The following is a 27,989-nucleotide window of genomic DNA, read 5'->3' on the forward strand; positions in this document are numbered from 1 at the left end:
TTGACTATATTAGTTATCATGTTATAATAAGAAATAGGTAAGATAATATGTTAGATACTTACCTCAGGACCAGATACATTAGGTTAATTCATTTAGATAGGTACTTAGGAACTCAAGAAATATATCCTGGATTATAGAAGACCATATCACAGTACAATGGCATTAAAACTCTTAGAAGAGTTCATAGATCTGTGATACTTCCAAGCAGTGATACTGGAAAGCCAGCTTTCTGAAGAAATTTTAAAAAGCCCTGACTGTAGTACCTGCCTATTAATAATAAATACTCCCACTAACACCAACTTCAAGCTACCAACATGAGATCACTAGACAGAGGTGGAATAAAAACTTGCCCTTAATGAGCCAGCTCCATCCAGCACATGCCAGCTTCCAAACTTACCTGCTGCAGAGGAATCATTCAACAAAGCCTCATCTTAGGCTTCTACACAGGGCAAAGGAGCCAAAAGAAGCTGAGTTTCTGGTATTTCTGAAAACACTTTTTGAACGCATCCTGATTTCTCATTAAATCACTCAGAACGTGCCCCATTTACACAACCATAAAAACAAGACAATGCTCTATGCACTTTTAATAAATGGAAACATGTTTGATGCATGAAACCTTGGAAATCAAGAATTTAAAGATACAAGTTAATCAGAAAGACCCAAGACACATTTTGCATTATTCCCTTTATTAAAGAAAAAAAAAAAAAACCTTTCCTTTTAGTATATTCTGTCCAACTGTGAAATTCATTTTAAATACTTAGGAAAAAAAACAAGTCTAACTTTTAAAAAATGCTGGGCAGTTAAAATACTCTGGTTGAAAAATTTTAAAAAATCAGGCAAGATTATATAGTGAGGGCAGAGAAAAGAAGCTGAAGTGAAATCACCCATGACAATCTGTCATCTTAGCTATTATGCATTTCAACATCTGCAACTGAAAAGCCACAGAAGTCAAAAAGAAAAAGAAAAACAGAAAAGATTCCCAAGGACCACTTACTATTTCATGATGTTGATAGATTTCTCTTGTGTAAAAATAAGTTACATATAAATAAGGAGCTGGTGTGAGATCAAAGGTGTGCACAGGTGTATGCTCAGAGGGTACCCGAGTACAGAGGACTGAGTGCCTTTCCTATCCTACACTCACTACACAAAACTCTCCTCCATGTTGCTGCAGAGTAAGAAGGAGTCCACAAGGCGAGGCTGGACCAACTGCTGGAAGTCAGAGTCCTGGAGGCCTTCAGGGCAGACCCCAGCCAATCGCCGCAGAGCAGCCTAGAGAGAGAACACAAGAGTTGATACAGGTCCCATCGGCTGAGAGGCATGTATTTCCTTCAGTGCCCTAAGAGACATTTTAGGAAGTTGGGCATTAACCAGACAATTTGAGCTGATTGACCATCTTGGTCACATGATACCTAAGTGACCATTTCAGTCACCTGTTTAACCTATCACATGGTCACTTTGTTTCATTTGCATTTTGGTCACTCACTATGACAGATGTCACCAAAAAGTTCCTTATTAACTGTCTTATTGTCTTGGTTTTTCAGTCATTTTAGGAAACTGGTCATTTTAAAGATCTATCATTTTAAGGATCTCATCAACTTAATGACATATGGAAGTCAAAAATATGTTCTTCCTAGAGACTGGAACCTCTAGAAACATCTATGAAATGACATTACTACTTCCTAGTCTCTGAAGTAAACTTGGAGCACCAGGGGTTTTTCATTGATTCAACTACTTATTATTTGTATTAATTATATTATTGTATGTATTCATTATTCCATTTATAAATGCAGCAAGGCCTTGTACAGTGAACTATAGGATATAAAGGAAAGAAGAAATGGAGAACACAGAGACAGAAATATAGGGATTCTGTCAATGAGAAATTCAAATCCAACAAAGGCGGCTGAACAGCAGAGGGGTAAGAGCAGAATGAACATCTTTCCTGTCCACCCTAATGGTTGATACCCATGTGCCCTGACACTTCCTAGGGAAAAAGAAACACCCCCCTACCCTTTTCTAGCTAGCAGATGCATTCATTCATTGTCACTCCCCCTGAAAAGCCTTCTCTGGATACAGAGAAAGTCTGACCTCCACCCTAACTCTACCCAGAGTTCCTGGACTGACCTCAACTCTCTCATAACTGGCTGTAAGGTATTTCTCAGACTAGACTTCGAGCTTCTCAAAGGTAGAAATCTTATTTCATATGTCTCTATATCTATAACATGCAGCACAGGTATCAACCCACTTTCCAAAAAGAAATGAAAAAATGATGTGCTTTAAATCTGAAGTCAACTGATAAAGTATCTGAAACTATAAATTGGAGCTGCCAGCTGCCTAGTACTATACAGCAGTTAAGTGAGTCAAAACAAAAGAAGTACTGGATGGACATGAATTCCTTCTCTCTTCCTGAAACACACAGCAGGAGATGGGTAGCCCCTTCCTTGCCCACCATAGAAAAAAAGAATGCTTGGTAAACTATCTAGAATGGCAGAACAAAGAAGAGAATGCCACGTCGTATCTCAATTCAATCCCTACTTGATGCTAAAGGGCATCATGATCTCCACACTTTACAGATAAGAAAACAGGCTCAGAAAAGAGAAAGCAGTCCTGCATTTACCTCCAGAGCAACCATCCCTACCTAGAAAGGATGTTACAATCCTAGAACATGAGCTAATGTTATATTGAGAACAAAGCAAGAGAAATCAGGCTAAGGAAGTGAAAGAGAGGATTGTTTGAGGTGGTTTTGGAATCATAGGTGTCATAGCTAACCTAGATCAAGGACAAAGATCATGTGTCTCTGTGTACATAAGCAGGTATGAGACATTCGTGATAAGAAGTAGCTTCCCCTGATTGTTAGACTAGTATGTCTCGCTTCTCCTGGGGCCTGACTTATACCAAGGCCAACAGAGGCTGAACTCATAGAACTTTCTGATTTCTCTTGGCCCCAGTTGAAGACAATAATCCCATTTTCCCTGAGAAGTCAAAGTGAAAATGGAATCAGTAGCATTCTGAACATAAGACTACAAAGGATGTCCATGCATTTTGCATAATCATGGGTAAAAGTAAAGTGGAGAAGTACAGAAAGAGCTTTAAAAAATAGAAACTAGGTCTATCAAGAGAGCAAATGAGGCCAAGAGTGATGGCATACAGCTTTTATCCTAGGTACATGGGAGGCATAGGTAGAAGATCAATGTCTGATGCCCTCAAGTGAAAAAAAGGATCCTAGCTAAAAAATAAACAAAATGCAAAAGGGACTGGAGGTGTGAGGCAAAAGTAGAGTACCTGCCCAGAAAATGTGAGGCTCTGAGATACTGTAGTTCTACTGAGAGAGAGACATACAGAGAGAGAAAGAGAGAGAGAGAGACAGACAGACAGACAGATACAGAGAGAGAGACAGAGACACAGATAAAAATAGGCAGACAGAGAGTACATAGAAAAAGAGCAAAAATATAGGAACCAAACAGGAAGAAGATATTAAAATGGAGACAGAGATGAACATAGTGAAAGAAATCAGGCATAAAAAGGAGATGGAGAAGTAAAAAGAAAAGTACTGACAAGGAGAGAGAGAACATGGTCTTAGGGAGGATGGGTACTAGAAGAGAGGGAGGAGAAGAAGAAGGGAGGAAAGGAAGAAGTAGAGGTGGGGAGAGACATATGAGAAGCATAAGAAGAAGGAGAGGAAGAAAACAAGAGCAACCTAAAAGAGGAAATAATCCCAGAAAGAAGGATGGGAAGAAGAAAGAAGAAGGAAGGGAGGAAGGGAAGAGAGAGGGAAGGAGGAAAAAAGGGAAGGAGGGAAGATGAGGAGGGAAGAAAGAAAGGAAAGAAAAATCTGAAACACAGAAACAGAAAGGGCATAGTTGCTTACATCTTCCCAGGATCCCCAGAAAGTCTTCTTAACATGAACCCCAGTCAACTCAAAGCACCCCAGATTCAGTGTCTCAACTCTGTATTATTCCAAAGCCTTGTTCTCTCTACTTTGCTGGGAGGGTTAACAGACAGTCATCTCAGAATCTCATTCCTAAGACAGTCCAAAACACCCAAGTATTAAACAGCCCACTACCACACTGACAGCTGCTTCATTAAGGAAAAATCAATTCTGTTTGCAAGAGGCAATCTGCACTGCCACTTTCCCAGACACAGGAGACAATAATTGAAATGCCCTACCCCCACCTGAAGACAGCCTTTGAGACTGTGAAAAGGCCTGGAAAAAAAGCACAAAAGGCAGCTCCCAACTCCATCTGCCAGGCCCCAAGCGGCACCCTTGTCAGCCTAGAAACTACCTGCCAGTGTTGGATTCCTTCTGGGCTACGCCATAAACACTGCCGCCCCCTACCCAGTCAACACTGGTGTCCAGAAGCAGGGGCCAACTCTGAGAATTCCAAGATCAGGCAGTGATCACATTTAAGTTACTATGAAACTCCAAAGAGCTAGGAAGGTTCCAAGCTAGAATTTGAAAGAAGGAATCTCTTGGAACCTCAGAAGTTTCCAAGCTAGAATTTGAAAGGAAATAAATCCTCCATCATGAGTCAAAATAGTGAGATGGAGCAACAAGAAAACAGGAAAAAAAGACTATGGCACGAAACAAAGATGGTCTGGTCAAAACACTCAAGTCTCCAGAGTTGAATAGGCCTGTGTTTGAATTCTAAGAGCCTCGAAGATATATATAGATAGGTAAGACAAAATCTAGAAGCAAAGGAACCAGGTTAAGTACTCTGAACTCCTTGTCTGCACCATACAGGAATTCTGGAAAACTCATCCATGGATTTGGGTCTCACCCATGAAGGATGAGCAGGGTTTTAAAAAACGGAGTTGTATGAAGACATTTCTTGTATGAAGGGAGAAGGTGCTATGTAGAAAACCTGCAGCCTGACTGAGTGGGACAGGAGCTAGGCATATTGGTAAGGCCTTCAGACTTCAGGAAAAGACCACAGCCACTCTGTGGGGAGGGCTGAGTGGGTAGATAGGAACCTGAAGATAGTGGGGAACATGGAAGATTCTAGCGGCCACATGGAGGATGCATTAGGAAGGAAGGGGCTCTCTTCAGCATCTGCCAACTCAGCTACTAGGATAAATGGCATCCCCTTTCCCTTGGAAGTCCCTCCAGTGATTCAATATAGGGACTGAATCCTACTGTGTGCTGGTCGTCAAACTAACTGTAAATGATCACCATAAGAATCTCGCATCTAAAAAGAAGTTCAAGTTTCCCAAGTACTTTCCAAACCACTGACGTTCCTCAGTCTACCCCGTAAGCAGCTGTGTCTGCCAGAGTGGTGAAAATAATGGCAGTCAGGGCAAACAATCACAATTTTGTCAGCTACAGATTTCCCTATATTTCACTGATCTTGAATGAGAAGAAATTCCATCTTTCGCTAACTTCAAATTGAAACTTAGCATTTTCTTCCATCGTGAATGTAGCAGCATACCATGAACGTTTAGCAGCCTCTGGCCTTGTTAGCAGATGTCACAAATAGTTTCATATCCCATCACACACATTGAACATACAAATATCATTTACAGCCATTAAAAAGAGTACATGTTAAAAATGTCATGTGTTTAAATATTTGAAACTTTGTTTTAATATAACCAGATTCCTTTTTATTTAATTCTACCTGTTTTACTTAATGCATTTAAAAAATATTCTGAGAAGTCCATCAACTTCACCAGAGGTCTAAAGGCACAAAACATGTTAAGATCATCCTATATATCCCAGAATGAAAGCCACTAACCAACTAGTCTGACATTTTTTCCACAGCCACATCCCCATAGCTTAGAAGCATAACTGACGAATAAAGTCATCCAGTAAATGCTTACTGAATAAAATGTATAACACTTTACCTTGCTCTATGTCACACAGCTCATTAATGTAAAACCAGGACAGGTCTGTGTGTGTGTGTGTGTGTGTGTGTGTGTGTGTGTGATGCCCTGTTGTTTCTACAAGCACCATCAGAAACTCCCATCAATGAGATGAGTTCAATTAAAATAAGATGAGGAGAAGGCTTTACTGTGACACAGCTGGAAAGATCTTGAGATTCATTACCTCTTCCTGTGTCCAATGAGGACCGATGATCTGGTACTCTCTTCTGAAAGTTCAACAGCCCTGTTTATCCGATGAATTCCCTGCTACTTGATAGAGGCTACTAAGATGTTCTGCTCAGGTACTCCTTACAGTCCCATAAGGAGAAGTATATAGACATACTGTTGATTAGTTCCTGGGGGACTCCTACCATCTGGAAGTTGGGTGGAAACCTCTCAGGATGCATTTGCTTAGGTTCAAGGTAAAGATCCCAGTGAATAGTTGAATAATCCTCCCCATCCTGGCAAGTTCCTTCCCCTCTTTGCCCACAAAAGGTGATAGAGCTATGCAATGCTGGGAGAACCCAGTAGAGAGGTTTCTCCTAGGAGAAAAAGGAGGTTTTTCTTACAATGTCCACTTTAGGCTAGGCAGGAGATAGTTATATACTGGATCCCATGTTCTCTGGTTCCTATGTCCTGTAAGGTTCAAAATGCCAGTTCACCATCTAGCAGCATCTCAAAGCTAACAACTCTGACTTTGCTGTGTTGATAAGATTCCCCAGAACACAAAAGTTTACTAAAATTGTAGTGGTGGGATCGTGAGACAGTTTCTCAATCCTCATCTTTCACATATATGACCTCATATAGTTTTTGTCACAATTTTATTAATTAGGAGAAAGAAGCACTGTAATACTCACCATCTTAAAGATGCAGGTTAAAACATTCAGAGAGTGGTTAAAGTATACCAAAGCCAACTAGAGCATAGCCAGCTCTCCCAGCCTCTGGTCTGTAATGTCAAAGGCCATTGGAAAGCTGGGGGCAGACCTAGAAACTCACCAGGCAGGCCACAAGCACAGCATCACTGCTGTTTCTCTCTGATGGGGATCTGCAGAGCTCAATGAGACGGGACATGCCTGTGTGAGACACAGCAAGAGTTTCAGGCCTGGGTAGGGGAAGCACAAGCCCTGTCTTACACACAGGACCTGCATCGTCCCCCAGTCTTTCTGAGGAGTATATGGTAGTGATTTTCTACTTACTCAGCTGTGAAAAGAATCTAATCAAGGCCAGGAAGATCTAGAGCATCAAAACCAAAGCCACAAGTGGCACTGACAAAAACTTTGATAAGTCACAGTAGAGGTATAGGCTATCTCTCTAAAAGGAACTTCTAGTTAGTATTTTAATTTTACCAGCACATGACAGATATATATTTATATATCCTATTAATATATTAATAAAATATATTGTGTATAATATATTGATTGCCTATTTCAGTCAGAAAATATATTGGAGCTAAAATTATAGAAAATGACAGACTAGTAATGTTTTCTAGGGCTTTACTGAGAAAAGGTTACCACAAACCAGAGTGAAGAATTGTTAAAATATTCTCTGACCCACCTAGAGTAACATGATCTACTTTTCTTGTCTGCCAAAAGTGCTTTGAGTATCATTTATATGATACTCAAGTGCAGATACTGTTTTTCCATATCGTCATCCCAATGAGTCTGTTATATACCTGGTACTGTAAAGAAACTAGCATAAAGTGAGTGCCTTGAAAATATTTGGGGGGTAAAAAGTGACTAATGGTTAATGATTGAATTAGTGAATAAAATAATAGTGAGTAAACATAATGAATTCTTTAATGAGTAAATGAACAGATGAGTGAGTAAGTAAATGACTGAGGAGATAAATTCGCTGCATAAGTGAATAAATAAATAAAAAGCAGGAAGGAAAGAATGGGGTCCAAATTAACAAGGAATCTGAAAGTGAGTCATTGTTATGGCCAACTTTTACCCCTCTAGGCTTCTCTTGCCTCAGCCCCAGGTTACAAACTAGACCCTCTAAATCAGAATTTCTCAGCACTCAGAGAACAGAGTTCACCCCAGCTAGCCCTATGTCCAGAGCCAGTCCAGAGCTGCTGCCATTCAGAAGCTCCCCACTCCACTCAACCACAGCTAGCATCACTTACAGCTGAGACGCACGGCTTCCTGGGCCACAGCTGGGTCTCGGCTGAGACGGGCCAGGGTCACCGCAGCTTTCTGCTGGACTCTCTCACAAGCCGCTACTTCAGCAGGTGTTCCAGACCTTGGCTTCTCAGAGAGCATGCCCATGATGAGCTGGACCCCTGAGCAGAAAACAATGAACAATTGGTGTCCACTTCAGCAAAGAGACTTACCCCTGGGGCTAGCTGGACAGATGACCACAGGGGTCAAGAAAAGCCTTAGAAGAGATCCCATACAAGGGGGAATGTAAGCTGGACATTTTCTTCTACTCCATTTTGGTGTGTCTTATTTCATACACCATACTTGGAGAGGACATCTGGAACACATCCTCATTTTCTAGTGCTGTTATTTATTTTATATGTGTGGTGGTTGCTGTGCTAAATGCCCAATAAATGCACAATTTCTCAAACCTCCTAATAACCTCAAGAGGTAGGTACTACTGTTATAAATCCATGTTGAGACCCAGTGAGAGGGAAAACATTTTTCCCTGTGCCACAATGGGTGGGAGCTGGTACTGGAACTCAGAGAACTGGGTACCACCCATCACCTCTTTGCCTCTGATGCTCTGATGATACTTTATAGTTCCAGAGGGGATGAGTCCCATGGACAAAGGTAACCCTAATGCCCAAGTTGGACCACTACTAAATCAAATGCTTTAGAGTGACTCAAGAATGTGAGATTGAGGTTTGAATTCAGTTTGCTGAGAAGCTTACCACCATGTCTCTCCAAACCAGACCTGTCCTCCAGTTAGTCCACATACCATAGCCAAGGGCAGCCTCTGCCTGCCCTTTCTTTCTGCAAGGGATGTCCTTTTCTCTCATTGGTCTAAGTAGCTCCATTTATGTGGGTTTATAGCAAAAGTCCAGTTCTGTGTGAGCCATTCTAAGGACTCAGTGGTACCTGCCAAATTTAAATCATAACCCAAAGATATGTTTGCTTTTTTAAAACCTCACATTACTTTAAAAAAATTAAATTTTTGTTGTATGCAAGTTTGGAGATTTCCATAAAAATCTAGCTTTCTGATTTCTATACAACTACTTTCTAAATTAAAGTAGGCTCATATTTAATAAACATGTGACTCCTACTTCTGTGCTTTAAGAAGCATAAGCTTTGATTCTTAATGAAATGAGTCTCGTCCCTGCTTGAGTCCACTTTATCCCTTTCTGTTTCATCAGACTGGATCTGGTAAGCATCTAGGTTTGCAATCTGGGACACAAACCGTGAGCTCTTAAAGCCCACTTGTACAACAGGGCTGGCCCTGTCCAGTCCAAGAAGTACTACTGGCTTCTAGTAGCCTCTGTCACCACCACTGTTGATCCTTCAAATCCTGCCCCACTTTTATAAATAGTTATAAGTAGTTCCTTCATGAAATTCCCTTCAGTTAAATTTTATAAATAGTTATAAGTAGTTCCTTCATGAAATTCCCTTCAGTTAAATGCTTAAAAGACTATATTGTTTCTGCCGGGTGCCAATGGCTCACACCAGTAATCCTAGCTACTGAGGAGACTGAAATTTGAGGATTGAGGTCCAAAACCAGCATAGAGAGGGAAGTCTGGGAGATTCATTTCCAATTAAGTAACCCCCCCCCCCCAAAAAGCCAGAAGTAGAGCTGTGGCTCAAGTAGTAGAGTGCCAGCCTTGAATGAAAGTGTTGAGACAGTGCACCACAGGCCCTGAATTCAAGCCCCCGCACACATATATGCATGCATGCACACTCACATGTGTGCTCAAAGGGCTCATTCTTGACAGACACACCTAACAGGTTTTGTGGTCATCCTCCTATCATCCCTGTCAGGCAGGCATTGAGCTAGTTCTCATTTTGCAAATAGAAAAAGATAACAAGCCCTGCTATTAGCAAAAATCAGAACCAGGACATACAACAAAGTTCTGCTTTTCACACTCTTAGCCACCAAGCCATTCTCCCTCATTGGCATTCCTCCATTGTCAGTGTTACCCTGCTACTACAGTACCACTTTCACCAAGGCAGTCTCTCTGTCTAGACCAGGAAACCCTGTGGAGCAAAGGCAGGGACCTATTTAACTCTATGTCCTTACTGTTCAGCACAATGCCAGGCACACAATACATGTCAGTAACTGTGGACTGAATGAATTAGTCAATAGCACTTTGTAACCATAAAACCCTCTACAGACGCCAGACATTCCAACATCAGACACACAGGCTAGTGGAGACCTGCTCCCATCAGCCACTCGAGAAGGAGCACACGAATGGCACCACACAGCCTCTCCATGTGGCCTCAGCTGGCTCAGTGCAGTTTCTCATTATTAGTTCAATCACATGAAATTAACACAAAATGATGTCTTTCAATTAGTCCTAGAGTGATGGGGGCTGGGGAAGTGCATGTTTGTTAAGATAGCAGGGCAGCCTGAGAGAAGGGGGGATCATAGGAGCAGAGGCAGCCTCCCACCTCACTCTGCTTCATTAGTGTCCCTGGTCTCCAACCGGTTGCTAATTGCTCCCTTATTTCCCAATCACAGGAAGCCCTCACCACACCAGGTCTATTCCCAGGTGCCTGGCAGCCACCTTGTCCTCTGACTGATACCAGTGAGATCAGCTTCCAGGCCAACAACCCTGTTCCTAACCTCCCCTGGACCTTGGTAACACTCCTAGCACAAAGGCAAACACAAGGGAGCAGTGGAGATGCTGTCAGGGGGAGGCTGGGGTGCTCGGGCTCCCTTGTTCGGCTCTCATCTCACCCTTTTCTACACACTGTAGCTTCCCATTGAGGCCTGATTGAAAAAGAACGGAATGATTTAAAGCTGGAATGCATGCCTTAGTAGGAATAGATTTTTACTTTTTGGATCAAAATGAAATATTGGCCTTCTCTTTATAACCCAAAAAATCACACACACGCACACACACATACACACACACACACACACACACACACACACACACACACACACACACACACACACACACACACACACACACCTGGACATGTTTACCTCTTTCTCTGCTCTATTTTCCCCATCTGACCTTCTCTATCTTCTTTTGTTTTCTTTTTCTTTCTTTCTTTTTTTTTTTTGTCAGTCATGGGTCTTGAACTCTGGCCTGGGCAATTCAGCTCAAGGCTAGCACTCTACCACTTGAGCCACAGGACCACTTCCAGCTTTTTCTGGTGCTGAGGAATCAAACCCAGGGCCTCCTGCATGCGAGGCAAGCGCTCTACCACTGAGCCACCTTCCCAGGCTGTCTCTATCTTCTTCATAGGCTGTCTCCCACTAGAACTTAAGCCCAGGAGACCAAACATGTATATTTGGCTCAGCGTGCACAGAAGCATGTGCACGCATGCAGGTGCACACACAGATATTCTCATGCAAACATGAAGACACATGTACTTATTTACATACACACAGGTGTTTCCATAAACGCTAGATCACAGAGTCCCCTAAACTTTGATGTTCCATATGGTGAGCTGCCTTCAAGACATACCGTTCTCCTGAATGATATCAGAAGCACACTGATCCAGAACAGACATGTTTGCTAAGATAGTCACAATCTGGAAAAAAAAAAAGAAGTGATAAACACAGAAAATGAGCATCACAATCCATATGTTATTCTCTACACACAGGCCAGCTAGGAGCTACACCATGTCTTACTGTCCCTCTGCCTATGCTTTTATGGTATTTTCTTCCATCCTCACAAGCTCCTGCTACCCAGGAGCAGTTCCCAGAGACTTGTGTCAGCACATGGCTCTAGGATGTGGGCCTCTTCTAGCCCCAGGATCTTATTGGAGAGAACAATATCACTCTGGTGAATTTGGGAGCCCAGCTGTATTTGTGTATGTAGCACCCTCCCCTCGCCATGTCCCCAGCCCTTGAATGCAGAGAGAATTGGCAGAACTCTGAGGCTTCTAGCTCATCTGTGCCGGCATAACCACCTGGAAGTTTGCCCCAGCTCTGGATTAGGCTTCCTCATTCCAGATTTTCTCTATGACACTTATCTCCCACCCCATCCCTATACATACTGACACATACTTACTTCCAACTCAAAATTAATGCATGCTAAAATCACAGTAGAAAAACATACATAAGAGGCAGATTTATACCCCAAGCATCAAGTATCATATGGAATCTGATGAGAAAGAACCTACTCTGCTGCCCTTTACAAGCTTGTGGTATAGCAGCACATCATTTGTCAGTTATCATTGAAGTACTGGGTCTTCAGTAGTGGGATACAGACAGAAGGTGGACAGTCAGCCTTTGTTATAGTCTCATAAACTATACCAGGAAGCTCAGCAAAATCATAGTATAGAAGGGGACTATGGAATGTAACAGCAAAGGATCAAGACTCTAAAGGGCGCCCAAGCACCACTACTACCCATGACACTTGCCCTGAAACAAGCTTCAGTATGAAAACTACTCACCTTCCCAGAAGCAGACAGCATGCACAATTGCCATTAAAATTATAAAATAAAATCACTTGTCCTTGGTGCAGACCTGCATTCCTGAGAACTTCCTTCCAAGCTTGTGGAATGGTATAAGTGGGAGCCACGCTTCCACCGATGAGACAGCAAGTAACTGTCTCCAAGAGGACAATTCTGAAGCTGGAGAGCACTGAACTGCTTCCCGTGAAAGAACGTGTCTTGTGTTTTAACTGGTTTTAGATTGGCATATCATTCTGGATAATAAATTATCCAAAATTTCTTCTTTTAAATGGAAAGGAAAAAGGTTGTCATATTAATAGAACATTTATAGAACATTTATCTCTGTTTTCCCTTAGATACAGGTTGAAGACAGATCCGCTTTTGCCAGGTGCTGTAGCATATCTGTGTGTCAGCCCTTTCCAGCTTAGCCCCTTCCAACTCAGGCCCAGTAGAGTGGGTAGGCATAACTAGAGTTCACTACCAGGAGAAGAAGAGGGGAAGATCTGGAAATTATCCTGAAGTCAAGTCTGCAACAGTGAGTGCTCTATGAATGGAGTAGCAAGCTCATAATTTGCATTTTAGAAAGCTACTTGAACTAACAGAGTTTTAGTTCTTGGAGGATTCTTTTCTGCTCCCCTCCTCAATTTTGGATTGTGTTTGTGGGCTGGGTAGAAGGAGTATGCCTCAAATATACTGAAGGTTCCCTAAGATGCATAAAGTGTGTGGTCTTAAGAGGGAAAGTCATAAGGCTAAATCCATGTCAGATTATAGTTTTTTTTTTTTTTTGAGTGATCCATGTTGTTTGTGGCTACGCTCCAATCACCACCAGCTTGGCCTCTCTGAACAGATATTTGCTTGATATGCAGATTCATGAAGGAAGGAAGGGAGAAGAGGAAGGAAGGGAGGAAGGAAGAGTGAGAGGAAAGGAAGAAAGTAAAAAAGGAAGAAAAGAAAACCTTTGTCTGCAGCTTCATTACATGGCAATTACTAGCTGTGTCACAGGCACCAGGTAGGTCTTTGTGTCAGACTAATTTAGATCTGTTAATGAAAATTACTTCCTCTTTACAGAGCCTGTACCCCATGTGGTTTTCTGAGGTGCAGATGAAGTAGTCAATTAAGCACAATTTGAATAAATGCCAATTACACCCTGCTTTGAGTCTCCTTTTTGAAACATGCTTGTATGCACTGTGATGTAGAGGGGAAAGGGGTCAACATTTTTTTTTTGCATCCAGGCCCACAGCTGGGATTTTAGGGACAACTGGTTTACCTGACTTGATAGAGTATTTATGCATATTTATAGTATAAATGCATATTTATGTTATTAGGTTCTCCATCATTGTTTTGTTTTTCTGGTAGCAAAGTTTGAACTCAAGGGCTTATGCATTTTTGGCTTATTCACTTAGCTGGCACTCTACCACTTAAGCTCCATCGCCAGATCAACTTTTTGTTGGTTACTTTTAGAGATGGAATCTCACAGACATTTTTTTTGCCATGGTTGTTTTTGAACCATGATCCTCTGGATCTCAGCCAATGGTGCCCCACTGGTGCCCCACTACAATTATTTATCATACTTACATCTTATATACTTTTGCTATCTTCCTTCTCTTTTTCCGTTTCCCCATTTCTCCTTTTTTATTAATATAGTTGTTAGTATTTTTAGCTTTAATACTTATTCAAACTTATAGTTTAACTCCTCTGTTTTCTAAACTTATTGGGGGTGTAATTGATGTTTCCAATATTTTTATCTGACTTATTTTTTATTTTTTTGTATTGCTATCTCGTTTTTCTCTTCTGATTAGTAGTAGGGATTTTGGCCCCAAGAGAAAGCTTCCCACTAAGAAGAGTCCCATAGAAAAAATTTAAAACATACCCATGATAAAATTCCTGAAGAAACTAAGTACAGAAGGCTCTTAGCCCTACAAAATAAAGGCTACAGGTAAAAATGTATTCAACATTATACTAACTGGGGAAATGTTGAAAGCATTTAGTATAAACTCTCCACTCCTATTCACTATAGTGCTTGAATTCTCAGCCAGAGCAATAAAGCAAGAGAAAGAATAAAAGGGATACAGAGTGCACAGGAAGAAGTCATAGTATCCCTTTTAAAACAGTTGACACTATTTCATATTCAACTCTAAGTACTCCATAGAAATTTCTTAGATCTGATAGATGGTTTCAGCAAAGTAACAAGATACAAAAATCAGAAGTTTTTCTACATACCAACAATAAACAGGTATTTATAAAACAATCCTATTCACAGTAGCCTAAAAAATGCCTAGGAATAAAACTGAGTAAGGAGGTAAAAGACTTCTATAATATAAATGCTAAAACACTGAAGAAAGACATTGAAGAAGATACTAAAAGGTTAAAAAACTTCTTTGTTCATGGAGCAGCAAGATTAGTAATGAGAAAATAGCCATATTACCAAACTGATTTACAGATTTGCATCAAAATTCAAGTGATATTCTTCACAGCAATAGAAAAAAATCCCCAAATTTAATAAGAAACATAAAAGTTCCTAAATAGCCAAAGAAATCATGAGCTGGAGGTATCATAATTCCTAACTTCAAATTATACAATGGAGACATAGTAACTAATATAGCATAGTGGCAGGCACAGAATCAGTTATGTAAAGCAGTAGAATATAATACAGGAGCCAGAAATAAATCCATACTGCAATAATCATCTCATTGTTTTTGACAAAGATATTAAAAAATATGTTGGAGAAAAGACAGAGTCTTCAACAAATGATGCTGGGAATGTTGGACATCTACTTATAAATCCCTATCTCTTGTCCTGTTCAATAATTAATGAAATGGGTAAAAGACTTTTATGGGAGATCTGAAACATTAAAACTAGTAGGGGAAAACATTTCAGGTTATGTTATTTGTACTATGTTATATGTACCCATAAGGCCTCTATTGTTGTATGGCAGGAAAATGGAGAAGCCACACTTGGAAAAATTGAATCTGGAGTCTTAATTTTAAAAGGCCAACACTGCATTGTAGACTCCTGTCTCAAAGACAAGAAGCTAGCAAATACACTTAATACTGTTAGGAAACGGAGCCATGAAGGCCAGAGAGGAAAGAAAGAACGAAAACAATACCAACAGACCAATTCAGCTCCAATGGAGAGCTGAGGTGGGATGTCATGGTGACCAGAGAAGAACCAGCAGACAGGAGACAGGACACGAACATGGAGACTCACATGGCATAGTGTCATAGCTGATCAGGCCCTAAATAGGGTCGTCAAGGGGCAGGGTCACAGGAAACTGAGCCCCAGGCACTGGACTGAGAGGTTTAGTAACCTATCATCCAAGTCCCTACCACTGCCTCCAGGGATTCAGGCATGCCTCTACCCTGGGAGGTGGGGGTTTCACGCTCTCCCACCATGAATTCAAGATGGTGCCAGCCAGACCCAATCTCCCTACTTCATAAACTATAGAGGCCTTGTGAAATACCAGCCAAAGTACAATCCCCAATAACTAGCATTTCTGATAAATGGACCCTTGCTAAATGGTATCCACAGTGAAATCCCAGAAATGCCACAAAATCTGATCATTCTAATATGTGAATTAGGCAATGGATTTCCCTGGGAAGCATATACGGCTCCGCAGTGAAAACAGTTTCACAAGGTCCTGAAAGTTATGCTCAGAAGGTCACTGTTGTGAGTTACACATGATAATCAGGTCTTTCGATCCCAAGTGACCACTGATGGACAGGCAGGGTCTACAGGCAGTCTCATTCTCATCCTGCTGATAGCTAGATCCCCAGGAAGCACAGCCCCTAGGAAACACCTCCTGGGCATGAAAACAGGATCATACAAATTACTTATAAGACAGGCTGACATGATATGTGACCATATCAGTTACAGTCCACACCATCTACTCTAGATCAGCAGAAAGGGAAGGAAGAGCCCAAGTCTAAGCTGTGCTTAACCACTGTCCACACTGAAAGGGTGGGTACAGGCTAGGCATGTCCTGTGAGACTTCTGTTGGACAATTTAAATAGACACTGTTTACTAGGATGATGGAAAGGTTCTCGCTGTCCAAACAGAGGTGGACAAAGTGCAGATCTAAGCCCAAGAGGTTCAGTGCAGCATTGGCGTCACTGGCAGATTCATTACGGGAAGCCTCATGGGGCATTTAATCTCCTAAGTATTTCAGGGGGTGGAGAGCACTTCAAAGCCTAATTCATCTTCTTTGTCTTCATTACAGAGAGCCCTCTGATCACCTTAATCCTCCCTCTGCCATAGGAAGAGCCATTTGTTTCTTTAATGGGTGCTGCTCTCACTAGCTAAGTGGTTGCACAGAGCCAGGGCAGAAGGTGAAGCCATCCTGAGGACAGTGAAGATGTGCCTGGCTCAGACAGAGAGATATAAAAAACTTCTGTTTCCAGATGCAGAAAGAATTGCTATCTGCTTATAGCCTGACTGCTCTCTCTCCCTACCTGGGCTCTCTTCTTGCTTGGGATCAGTAAGGCTTCAAGCAGGCGCAGTCATTCCTCATGAGCAGAAGTAAGTGAGGAGTGTGTAGAGCCACAGGACTTGCCCAGATGTGGGCAGGTGCCCACTCAGGGCTGTGTGCAGTAACGTTATAAGCAACATCACTGCCATTTTCAGCATAGCCTCTACATGGCAAGATATGTACCAAGAATCTCTATTCATTAGTTTATCCAGTTTTTTATACTTTTTATTGTAAGAATACTGAGGTGTTATACTTACATGAGCAAGATAATGAGTACATTTCCTATCAAGCATTGTTTCCTCCAATTTTTATATCAACTTTGTAAAATATGCATTGTTCGTTCCCATTTCATAAGTGGAGAAAGACTTGGATAAATTGTCCTAAATGGCATGATTTATAGTAGCAGAGATGCTTTGCACACAGGTCATCTGGCTCCAAAATCTCTGTTGTTATAACTTCACCTCTGGATCTCATATGACCAGACTCAGCCACAGGAGAGACATGTGAACGTGAAGGGCCTCGAAAGCATGTTAGATAGGTGAGACCGAGCAAATGGAGGAATCTAGTTGAAGAAGCAATGAGATTAAGGAAGAACACAGACCGATCTCTCCAGACCAGCCCCCATCCCTTGGGAATCAGCCAGGCTAGTGGCTCCAATTTATCCGTTCACACTTTCATACCTTGTCTTTCTGGGGCCCTATTAAATCCGTGTGACAAATGAAACAAGAAAGAAAGCATATTATGCATTGATTTGGAAGTCCAGGTTGAGGATGTTGGACAATTCATTCTTGTTTATCTTTCTTAGAGTATTGGGTTTGAAAAAGAATGATATTTACCATTTATTAAGAACTTACTTGGAGCTAGACATTGTAATAAGTCCTTGCATACATTACCTCAGTTTCACAAAAGCCTAGAAAAGTAATTGTCATTAAATTCATAAAAATAGATGAAAAAGTCCACATCCAAGAGGCTGTAGACTTCCTCAAACTCACCCAAAGAATAAATAGTACATCCAGGAACTGCAAATACTCTGATTCCATAGCTGTGCTGCCTCATTCCTTTTATTTCCAGAGATGGCTGCTATTTAAAGTCCAATATCAAAGTCTAAGTTAGGCTAGAATTGAAATGCTATTTGCCAACCATAGCATTTGAGGACCATCCTCTTAAGCTTTTCCTAGCTATAAAATGGGACAAAGATCATCAGCACAGTATTTCTAGACACTCACTGACAAATGCTGCCCTGCTAGAAGATTTTCTCTGAATTGGAACTTTGTGTAGATCTGCCTTTCCCACAACGAATTCTAAGAGTAAGAAACAACTGATAAAGTACCATCCTGCTTCTTCCCTTCACGTTCCACATGTGTGTAATTTAGGGTACTTCACCAAGGCTATCAGCTCAAATAGATGGAGGTTGAGATGATGTCAATAAAAGTCACTGCCTGAAGAAGAAAGCATCAGCTGTGGATAGAGAAGCTTGAAAGGATCTCTGAGTTCCCAGGAGAGATCTCAAAAATACCTGAGGCTGAGAAACAGAGCCTAGCTCAGAGGCAAGTCCAGGGGTGTGACTAGAATGCTGAAGGAATCCCAGAGAAGTACAGAACATGGTCCCTGCCTTTAGGGAGAATTTCATATAAGACATAAGGAGGAGTAAGTATATCCTAGATCAGTCAGCATTCCATTAGGAGGTATGGACTCTCGGAGAAGGAGGCAATTACAGAGAGCTGAAGGCTTTCCTTAAGCTGCTGGGGAAACAGATAGACTATTAATAGAGACAACTTCAGCTAAGAGAGGAGTCTGTAAGAAACAGATGGGACTGGAATACTATATCCTGGCAGGGGTGAGCTGGGTTGAGTAGAGAGATCATCTAACTTATAACCTGGGTATCTGGCAACATTTACAGACTTTTTATATAACCTGTTGCACTACCATGATACCGTTGATGGGGAGAGAGAAGGCCAAGGGTAGAGAGGGACAGGATGGGATAAAATCTTAGAATGTCAGAGTGATGGTACAATGTCAGATAGGTATCAACATGCCGGAAACACAGGTGTTCCGGGACCTGGCCGCAGGTTTTTCTGCCTCTGAGTGGGTAATATGAATGGAGACTGAGAAAGACCCTGTAATGGCTGACTGAACAAAGTGGTTTGGGAAGTCTTAAAGAGACAGCAAAGTCAATAAGAGATGTTAGGAGATTATTCTTTTACTCTCCTACAGAATGCAAGGCTCAGTATGTCAGAAAAGTCACTAATAGGACTGACCATGGGATGTCAGGCCATGCAATCAACCCTCCGCCCAAGAAACCTGAGTTCTAGCTTCCTCCCAGTGTACAGGTATGTGGTCTGGACCCTCCTGAGCGTCTTACCTGATCCCGGGTATAAGGCGTGTCCACTCTCTGCTTGTCACTGCAGGCTTCCAAGAGGATGCGAATGGCATTCAGCTGCAGAAGCACCTCACAGGCCATTGTGTCAAAGAAGGTGATGTTGGCAAGGGCCGCAGAGGCCAGCAGGAAGACTTCCCCAGATGAGGCCTCTTGGCACAATTCTGGATGGTAGAGAGGAAGAAGAAAGCTTCCAAGTCAAGGGCTTTCCCATCAGTGATCTCCTTTGCTTCCCATAGCTCTGGGAGATAATTTGGGTGGTGTTGTAATATCAATTTTATAGATAAAAAGTATTACTAGGGAGGGAAATGTACCTGTCTATACAGGTGGCAAAGCTGTGAGGGAACCTACTGTGTGACTCCTATTCACTGCTCCACCAACAGGGACTACTGAACACCATGCAGCAGATATCCCTGCTCTCTTGGGATGGGATGATGAACAAACTAGGTCATGTCCTGACCATGTCAGATGATTTATACTTTATTAGTGGGGAAGAGAAAAAGAGCTTGAAACACACACACACATGTATATTTATTATATAATATATAATTATACCATCCTAGCTGTTCAGGGAGCTGATGTCTGAGGATCATGGTTCAAAGCCAGCCCAGGCAGGAAAGTCTGTGACACTCTTCTCTCCAATTAACCATTAGAAAACTGGAAGTAGTGCTATAGCTCAAATTGGTCAAGTGCTAGCCTTGAACACTCTAGAGCTCAGGGACAGTGTTCAGGCCCTAAGTTCAAGCCCCATGACTGACAGAAAAAAAACCTGATACATATGCAAATTATAATATGTATATATATATGTGTATATATATATATATAGAGAGAGAGAGAGAGAGAGGGAGAGAGAGAGAGAGAGAGATCTACTGGGACATATAAGAAATGTGTCCCTACTAATACAATGCTACAGCTGAGGCCTCAAGGGAGGAAAGGGACCAGTCATGAAAGATTTGGAGAAGGGACTGTTCTATGCCAAAAGAGCAGCGTGTATAAAAGCTGTGAAGCAGGAAAGAATGTTCAGTTCATTTGTCTTCCAAATAATGTGCCCTATATTGTTACTAAATCTGTCTCAACAAAGAGGCTAAAGTTAAAACAGAGACTCTACCCTTCCAGCTTCTATCTGTAGAGCCTGAGTATTTCCTTTTGATCAAGAAAGTCTTGCACCCACTCCCTGAATGGTAGTTGGCACCAGCTCAGTTCTAACCATATTTCCCTATTTACTATTTTATTTGTACTAGGGTCTTTGAGTGGGGCAATTTCTATCCCTCAATTATCTATCACATCTCCATGAGCCTCAGAAGTTCCAATGGACTCGGCCCATCCCAAAGGACCTGATTTCTGACTCTCATCTCAAACTTGATCACCAATCCATGTGCATCAGTCTCAGGGCTCTCCTCCTGACAATTCTGCTACAAAATCACAGGAGGAAAAGACTGAGTCAGAAAATAGCCATCAGGAGAGGAAGAAAGCTCAAGAGACAGAGTTGGACTGTATTCATCCTGGTACCAAGTTCTGGTCTCCACATTCTGTGCTTCAGGGTTCTGATACTGCCACTGGTACTGCTTGGCACTTTCTAGTGAATGCAATTATTGGTCACTATCTAAAAATGATAAGCCAACAACATTGGTTAAACATTTGTAGTGCATCTTGCACTGAGACATTAAATTCTGAACATCCTCAAAGTAGAAAATGACTATTACTATTTACAGATGTGGTACTGTAGTCTCAGAGAAGCTAGCAGCAGCAGGTAACATTTTTTGAGTGTTATCTGTTCTTTCCAGACACTGCTGTATATGTTTTAAATCCTTATAATAATCTAGTGTTTATGAAAATTTTACAAGTGAAAGAACTGAGAGTTTAAAGATAAGCTGTTTGGTGAGGTCTTCTGTGCAATAGGAAATTTTTGGAGGCTAGGATCAAAACAAGATTTGCCTGATTCCTAAATTCCTGTTCTTTTTTCTGTTCCAGGCTGCCTCTTATTTCAACATCTTTTTTTATCCTCCCACAGACTTAGTTTCAGGTCTATCAAGGAAGTAACGCTTACCACTGCTCAGCGATGTTTTCCACAGCCCAGACATGTCTTCCATTAAGCAACTTAGAACCTTGATCTAACCACCTAGGGCTGGGACAATAGCATAGCCAAGGAATTAAGAATTCTATGATTCCTCATATCCAATGATCACCCCATCTCCTGATTTGGAGGGAACCACCAGGTTCATCCAACCTCTCCCAGTCTAACTTCTTTATAGTCAGGCCTTGGTATGGACTATAGAATTCAACAGCCCACTTTGCTGCAAGACTTCTTCTAGGTCCAAACATTCCCCCTCATTTTCATGCAGTTGCCATTGCTGCCGACGCAGCAATTATTAGTACAAGCATCTAAGTGCCTTTTAATTTTGCTGCACATTTATTTGAACTATGGTCTGAGTCACCTGGGATGTGTTAGGAAGATTAAATTAAGGATTCCAGTGACTCATTTATAAATGTTTCCAGGGAATGGCAAGAAATCGGAGGGCTATTTCCCACCAAAGAACAAGAGCTCTGGCTTCCTGCCCAGAAGATATATTCCATCTGCTGAATCTCATAGGGGACTCTACAATGAATCTTCACCAGTATGAAATAAATAAGAACAGAATAGTTCACTTTTCCAGTGAGAAAGCCAGCTTGGGCAAGGAAGCATGGGTGGACATAGGGCAATAGATAAAGGTCATTTTGAACTATTCAGATTTGGGTTCACTTGCTTTATTATTTGATAGTATTTTTCATTTGAGAGATTTTCCAGTATAATCTAGAATTTGGGTTCTAGGTGTTTCTTACATAGCAACAACCAACTGGTGTTTATTAGTGACTGTTCCTTTCATCAGTACATTTGCTTGTCAATTGAAAATAGGACACAGATTCCCTTACTGTGGTCTTCCTCTGGGCTTTCTCCAACTCATTTGTTCCTGCCAGCCTCTGGTGGTACAGGACTCCTGGCACAGTGAATCTTAAAACTACTGTGGAGTCTTAAGATCATTCCTCTACCTCTCTTGCCCTAAGCTTCTCTTACAGCCTAAGGCTCCTGAGCCCCCTCCAGCTGAGGATCTCTACAATTGCCTTCCATGGTTTCTTGGTTTTGGATCAATGTGGAGATTGGAAGGACAATTTATCCTAGCTTAGCCAGTGAGAGTGCCACTGTCTCTGTGGCCAGAATCATCCATAAAGTCAACTTAACTAGCATCTCCCATGTGTAAAGTACTTGCAGATGGAAAATCCAAGAGCTAGAAGTCCTTTGAGGAAAGTGGCTGTGATCTCTTATTGTATATATCAGGAAAATTGTCAGGTCAGTCTTAAAATGTCATGTGGTACATGACAAAATCCCAAACAAGGCCCCTCTGGGGTCACTAGTCAATAGGTATTTGCTGAATGGATGAACCTAAACGCAAATGTTCTAGCTCTTAGTCCAGTGGTCTCTGCTGCCCTTCAGTGAAAACTGTTCCTAGTATCTCCTGGCATGGTGACTCTAAGAGCTAACCTTAAGTTTTCTTTCATTCAGTTTTGTTAAGATGTAGATATAGAGATGGGGGCAAAGATAGAAATAGAACTAGAAGCAGGTCACTACCAATACTTTTTGTGTATATGTGTACCCATCCTTAAACTCAGGAGCTGGGCACTGTCTCTGAGCTTTTATGCTCTAGTCTAGTACTCTATCACCTGAGCCACAGCTCCACTTGTGTCTTTTTTGGTAATTAACTGGAGAGAAGAATCTCATGGACTTTGCTGCCCAGACTGGCTTTGAACCTCAGTCCTCAGAACTCAGCCTCCTAAGTAGCTAGGATTACAAGCATGAGCCACCAGTGCTCAGCAGAGCACTACTGGTAATTTTAAAAATAAGTTTCCTAAGGGTTATTATCCAGTCTAATCTTTCTAGTTTCTGCAATTTATCACAAGGAAACCAGAAAAAAGAGTATATTCTAGACATCAAACTATGATTTTTGTTTGTTTTTTGGCCCAGAGTACATATGTCTGAATAGAGGGGCTTCAGAAGAATCAATGATTTTATGACTCCATAATGTGGAAATGTCAATGGTGGGATTTTCCACAGGAGATTGTGATAAGCTGTAGAAATCATCTCTCTAGTCATTAACACTCTGATTCTTTTTTTTTTTTTTCAGTTTCCTAATTTTTTTTAATTTAATTTTATTTTATTTGTGAACAGAGGGGTTACAATTACATGGGCAGGATAATGCGTACATTTCTTACCAAGCATTGCAGCCTCCTCCTTTGGTTTACCCTTCACATCCCTTCCCAGCCTCCCCACTCCCCCCCAATCCCAATCCTTCTCCTTCCCCTCCCTTCCCCCCCCCCCCGATTCTTGATAGTTGAGACCTTAGAATCTTTGGGGCTTCATTCCTCCCTAGACTCCCCTATCTTAGACTCCTTCAGAAAGGTCATTTAATTCTATCCTCGAATTCCCTATCCTAAACTCCTTCCAAAAGCTCATTTAATCTCAATCCAAACCCAATTCAAGTTGCTTTTCAGATGGCTACATGCATTTTAATAGCACTCTTTTGGCAATAAAGCTCTAAATCCTGACTCTGATCCAATAATGGTAGTGTTTTAGCTAGTGTGATAACTTACATAGATTATGGGTTTGGTGAACAGCAAGACAGGAAGACCTTTTGGGCCTTCAACTATTTGGCAGTCCTCTCAACCAAGGGTCCCACCCACCCAGGGTGACTCACTGACAAGGGCTGTCACAATCTCCTCCATGCTCTCCAGGAAGCTACTGAGGTGCTGAGTAAAGGCCAGGTGTGGGGAGGTGACTTGGGCTACCACAGCTGCAGCCTCAGCCCGAGTGGCCTCTGAGTGGCTGTCATCGGTCAAAATGTCGGCTAAGCACAAAACACCATCCACCTGCAGAGAGAGAGAAAGAGCTTGGTGCATCCTGAGAGGGTACCACTGTTTGTGACAGTAATAAGATTAAACTCTAGAACCCCACCACGACACACAGCCAGTTGTGGCTTCTCAAAATACCTCAGATTCCTTGAGGAGCCAGAGACAATTTGATGATGAGTTCCTATCCCCCAAATTACCTACACTGGGAAGTAGAGGGCCTTGATTTTGACTCAGCAGAGATCAGCAACCTCTCTTGGCCTTTCTACATAGCAGATGTCAAACCAGGTGTCCAGAGCCTAACCTTAATCATCTGCCACAGCCAAATGTCATACAAAGGACAATCTCTTAGCGTTATCACAACCTGAGCTCTAATTCTGGCTCCTTCTTCAATGCCCTATGACTTAGCATTAGTCACTTAGTATCTCTGAGATGATTCCCTCACACATCAGCAGGATGTTGAGGGAAGTAAAGGAGATAGAGAAGGTACTGCCTTAGCTAGAAAACATGTCCCCAAAATGTTGACTTCCTCTTCACATATTTGGTTTTAGCAGTAATCTGAGCTCAATGATTTTTCTTTCCCCCATCTTATCCTCCACCATCTCCCCCACAGAAAAAGAGCTGCTACTATAGAAACCTTGCTCTCTCCCAGAGACATTCAAGCTTGGTGTGTACACAAATACCAGACAAAGACTTCCATTTTCCAGCTCTGCCCCTGTCAGATCCCTTTTGATGCTAACAGATTCTGGTTAGTGAGTGCTTGTAGGGTACCAGGCTCCAAACTAAGAAGTGTACATATGAGACTACACCACTGGTCCATTACAACAACCCTCTGAGGTCAGAATTATTATCCTCATTCTTCAAAAGGGAAAATGGCAACAAAAGTTTGTTGACTTAGCTTAGATGATTAACTCTATAAGTCTTAGATTTGGAATTTGCACCAATGGGTCTGTCTTGCTTCAAGGCATAGACTTTTGTTTGTTTTTGCCGGTCATGGGGCTTGAACTCAGGGCCTGGGCTCTGTCCCTCAGCTCTTCAGCTCAAGGCTAGCATTCTACCACTTAAGTCACAGAGCCACTTCCAGCTTTTTCTTCTTATGTGGTACTGAGGAATCAAACCCAGGGCCTCATGCATATGAGGCAAGCACTCTCCACTGAGCCACCTTCCCAGCCCAAAGGCATAGGTTTTAATAAAACATCTCACCTCCTCTTGAGAGTGGAACATGATCTCAAAACTTATCAAGAATCAACAGGTTGTGCCAATGTCTTTATTGTATCCTAACTTGTAACTTTTGGATAAATGCCCAAGATTGGCATCATTGATCATTGGCTAGTTCTATGTTGAATTATTTTTATTTCAGGAATTTTTATTGTTATGACAAAAGTGATATACAGAGGAGTAATCGTTGTATAAGTCAGGTAAAGGGTACGTTTCCTTTTGGACAATTTCACCCCTTCCCTCACTCTTTTATTTTTCATTTTTTGAGAAATCTCAAAACTGTCTACCATAGTGCTTATACTAGCTTACATTCTCACCAATAGTGCAATAGAGTTCCTTTTTCCCATATCCCCAGCAACATTTATTGTTTTTATTCTGGATGATGGCCATCCTTACTAGAGAGAGATAGAATCTACTGTTGTTTTGATTTGCATGTCCTTTATTGACAGAGATGACATTTCTTCATGTACCATTCATGGCCATTTTTATTTCTTCTGAGAAATATCTAATATAAATCTCTATGATTTATATTATATATTAGTTGGGTTATTGATTCTTTAGGAATTTAGAATTGAGCTCCTTGTATATTCTGGGTAGCAGGCCTTTGTCAGATATAGCTGGCAAAGATCTCTCATTCTGTAGGCTGTCTTTTTACTCTAATAACTATGTCCTTTATTGTGCAGATTTTTTAGCTCTATACAATCCTATTCGGCAATTTTTTTCTCCTATTTGCTGACCCCTCAGAATTCTACTCAAGAAGTTTCTGCCTCTGTCAGAAAGTTCTAATATTCTTATACTTACACAGTCAGGTTCATTACTGTACTATTCTATTCAATGCAGCCAAGATACGGAAACAGCCCAGATGTCCTACAACAGGTGAATGGCTCAACAAAAGTGATGTGTGTATATGAATATATATATATATATGTATATATGAATTTTACTCATCCATCAGGAAGAATAATATGTCACAAGAAAATGCATAGATTTAAAAATAGTATTAAGTCAGACTCAGGGACAAAGGGCACATAATTTCACTCTTATGTGGAAGTTAGATCTAAATTATAAACACATATGAAAACATATGCAAGGTCCTATTTGTACATATAAAAACATACTGTTTAAAGTATGGTATATGCAAGATATGTTTGCCATGATGTAACTTCTTTGAACAAGTAACTAAAAGTTTAACAAAATAAATACCAAGAAACAGAAACATGGTCAGGAAGAGGGAGGTAAAGGATAGTGGGGCAGATGAATGGAAGATGAAAGAGTAGGAAAATACAGTCATTATATATATATATATATATACATATATATGCATATATATATATATATACACACATATATATATTAATGCAACTAGGTAATTTGAGGGGATGGGCTCGGTTGGGAGAGATGGGGGAGAAGATGAAAGGGATAATATTGATCAAGATATACTGTATTCATAAACTAATATATTGAAGTGAAATCCCTTTGTACAACTACCTAAAGATAATATTTTTAAAAATAAAAAGTAATCAAAAAGTGAGACTTGGATAAAAGGAAGCAGTAGCTTGTCATGGCAGTTAGTGCTCCTGAAGCCTTTCAGATGCTCCAGAATACAACCCTTAGGACACTACCACCTAGCACCAAAGAGGCCTTCCCTGGTGAAGAATAGGAAGTGGAGATGGGGCAGGGGACAGGAAGAAGACTGAGCTGAAGCTCTCTACACCTGCCACAGGTCTGAGCCTCCTATCCCTACATCTTCTCATTTTGCCACTCAGCTCCAGTGGGTGTCTGCATTTCCTTTGACTAATTACCACCCCTGAGCTCTGTGCCTCCCCTAAATGGCTCTTGGGAGCTGTAAGGTCCATTAGCTGTGAAAGCCTTTGGCAATCTCAAACTCAAAGAAGACAAATGTGGAAACAGGAGCCCAGGGAACTGTCCGCAATAAAACTCACCTAGATGTGCTTAATAAAAGGGAACAAACAGCAGCCAGCCTGCCCCTGGCAGAACTGGATTCATGCCAGATGTTTAACTAACAGGTCCTTAGAGGGGCCTCAATGGGCCCAAGGAAGGAAAGGGGGGCTTCTTTGAGCCTAGAAACAGGAAGCAGTCTTGTTGCCAGCACAAGGAACCTCTTAATCATTTGGCCCTGTCCCCTTTCCTCCTTCAAGCATGAATCAAGCCTGTTGCTAAGAAACTTCACAGTCTCTAAGGAGAAAACATCTCAATTGATCCACTCTCCTTAATCTCATCCTGACTGCTGATGAAGGTGATACCCAAAGGCCTGATTCAGAGACTGGTAACAACAGTCAAACCCAAACCAGTGTCCTTTACTGCTCCCAAACACAAGCTTACATAAGCCAATCTGAACACATCATAAAGGCCAAAGAACTGATGGTCCAGGACCCTCAAACTAGCTCCCTAGTCCAGAATACAGCTTTGTAAACCTGAGCACTTACTGTGTGCCAGAAATTGTGCTGTAGTAATAGGAACCCAGGGATAAGTGACCCTCTGCAGTGGGAAAGGTGACTCATATCCACAGATAACCATCATGCAGAGTGTCCTCCAATAAAAATGTTCTACTTGGAGAACCTGGAGCCACTCTGGACTTAATGGCACACATTCCAGCTGAGGGACCCCTTTGGGCTCCTCTGTCCTCATCTCA

General features: G+C 41.5%; 1 protein-coding gene across 1 annotated transcript in view; it reads right to left on the minus strand.

Annotated features, from left to right (window-relative positions):
* Positions 1–674: 674 nt before the first annotated feature.
* Positions 675–27,989, minus strand: part of Insc (INSC spindle orientation adaptor protein) — a 91,810-nt gene continuing 64,495 nt past the window's right edge. Inside the window, exons 7-12 of the mRNA XM_042691447.1 lie at positions 23,968–24,139; positions 19,226–19,404; positions 11,465–11,531; positions 7,979–8,134; positions 6,850–6,926; positions 675–1,269 (exon numbers count right to left, since the gene is read on the minus strand). Of these exons, the coding sequence (XP_042547381.1) occupies positions 1,141–1,269; positions 6,850–6,926; positions 7,979–8,134; positions 11,465–11,531; positions 19,226–19,404; positions 23,968–24,139 (780 nt within the window). The 3' untranslated portion in view covers positions 675–1,140. The remainder of the gene's footprint in view (positions 1,270–6,849; positions 6,927–7,978; positions 8,135–11,464; positions 11,532–19,225; positions 19,405–23,967; positions 24,140–27,989) is intronic.

The sequence above is a fragment of the Dipodomys spectabilis genome, unplaced genomic scaffold (genome assembly GCF_019054845.1).
Source record: "Dipodomys spectabilis isolate Male_0828 unplaced genomic scaffold, ASM1905484v1 ptg000145l, whole genome shotgun sequence".
Lineage (NCBI taxonomy): Eukaryota > Metazoa > Chordata > Mammalia > Rodentia > Heteromyidae > Dipodomys > Dipodomys spectabilis.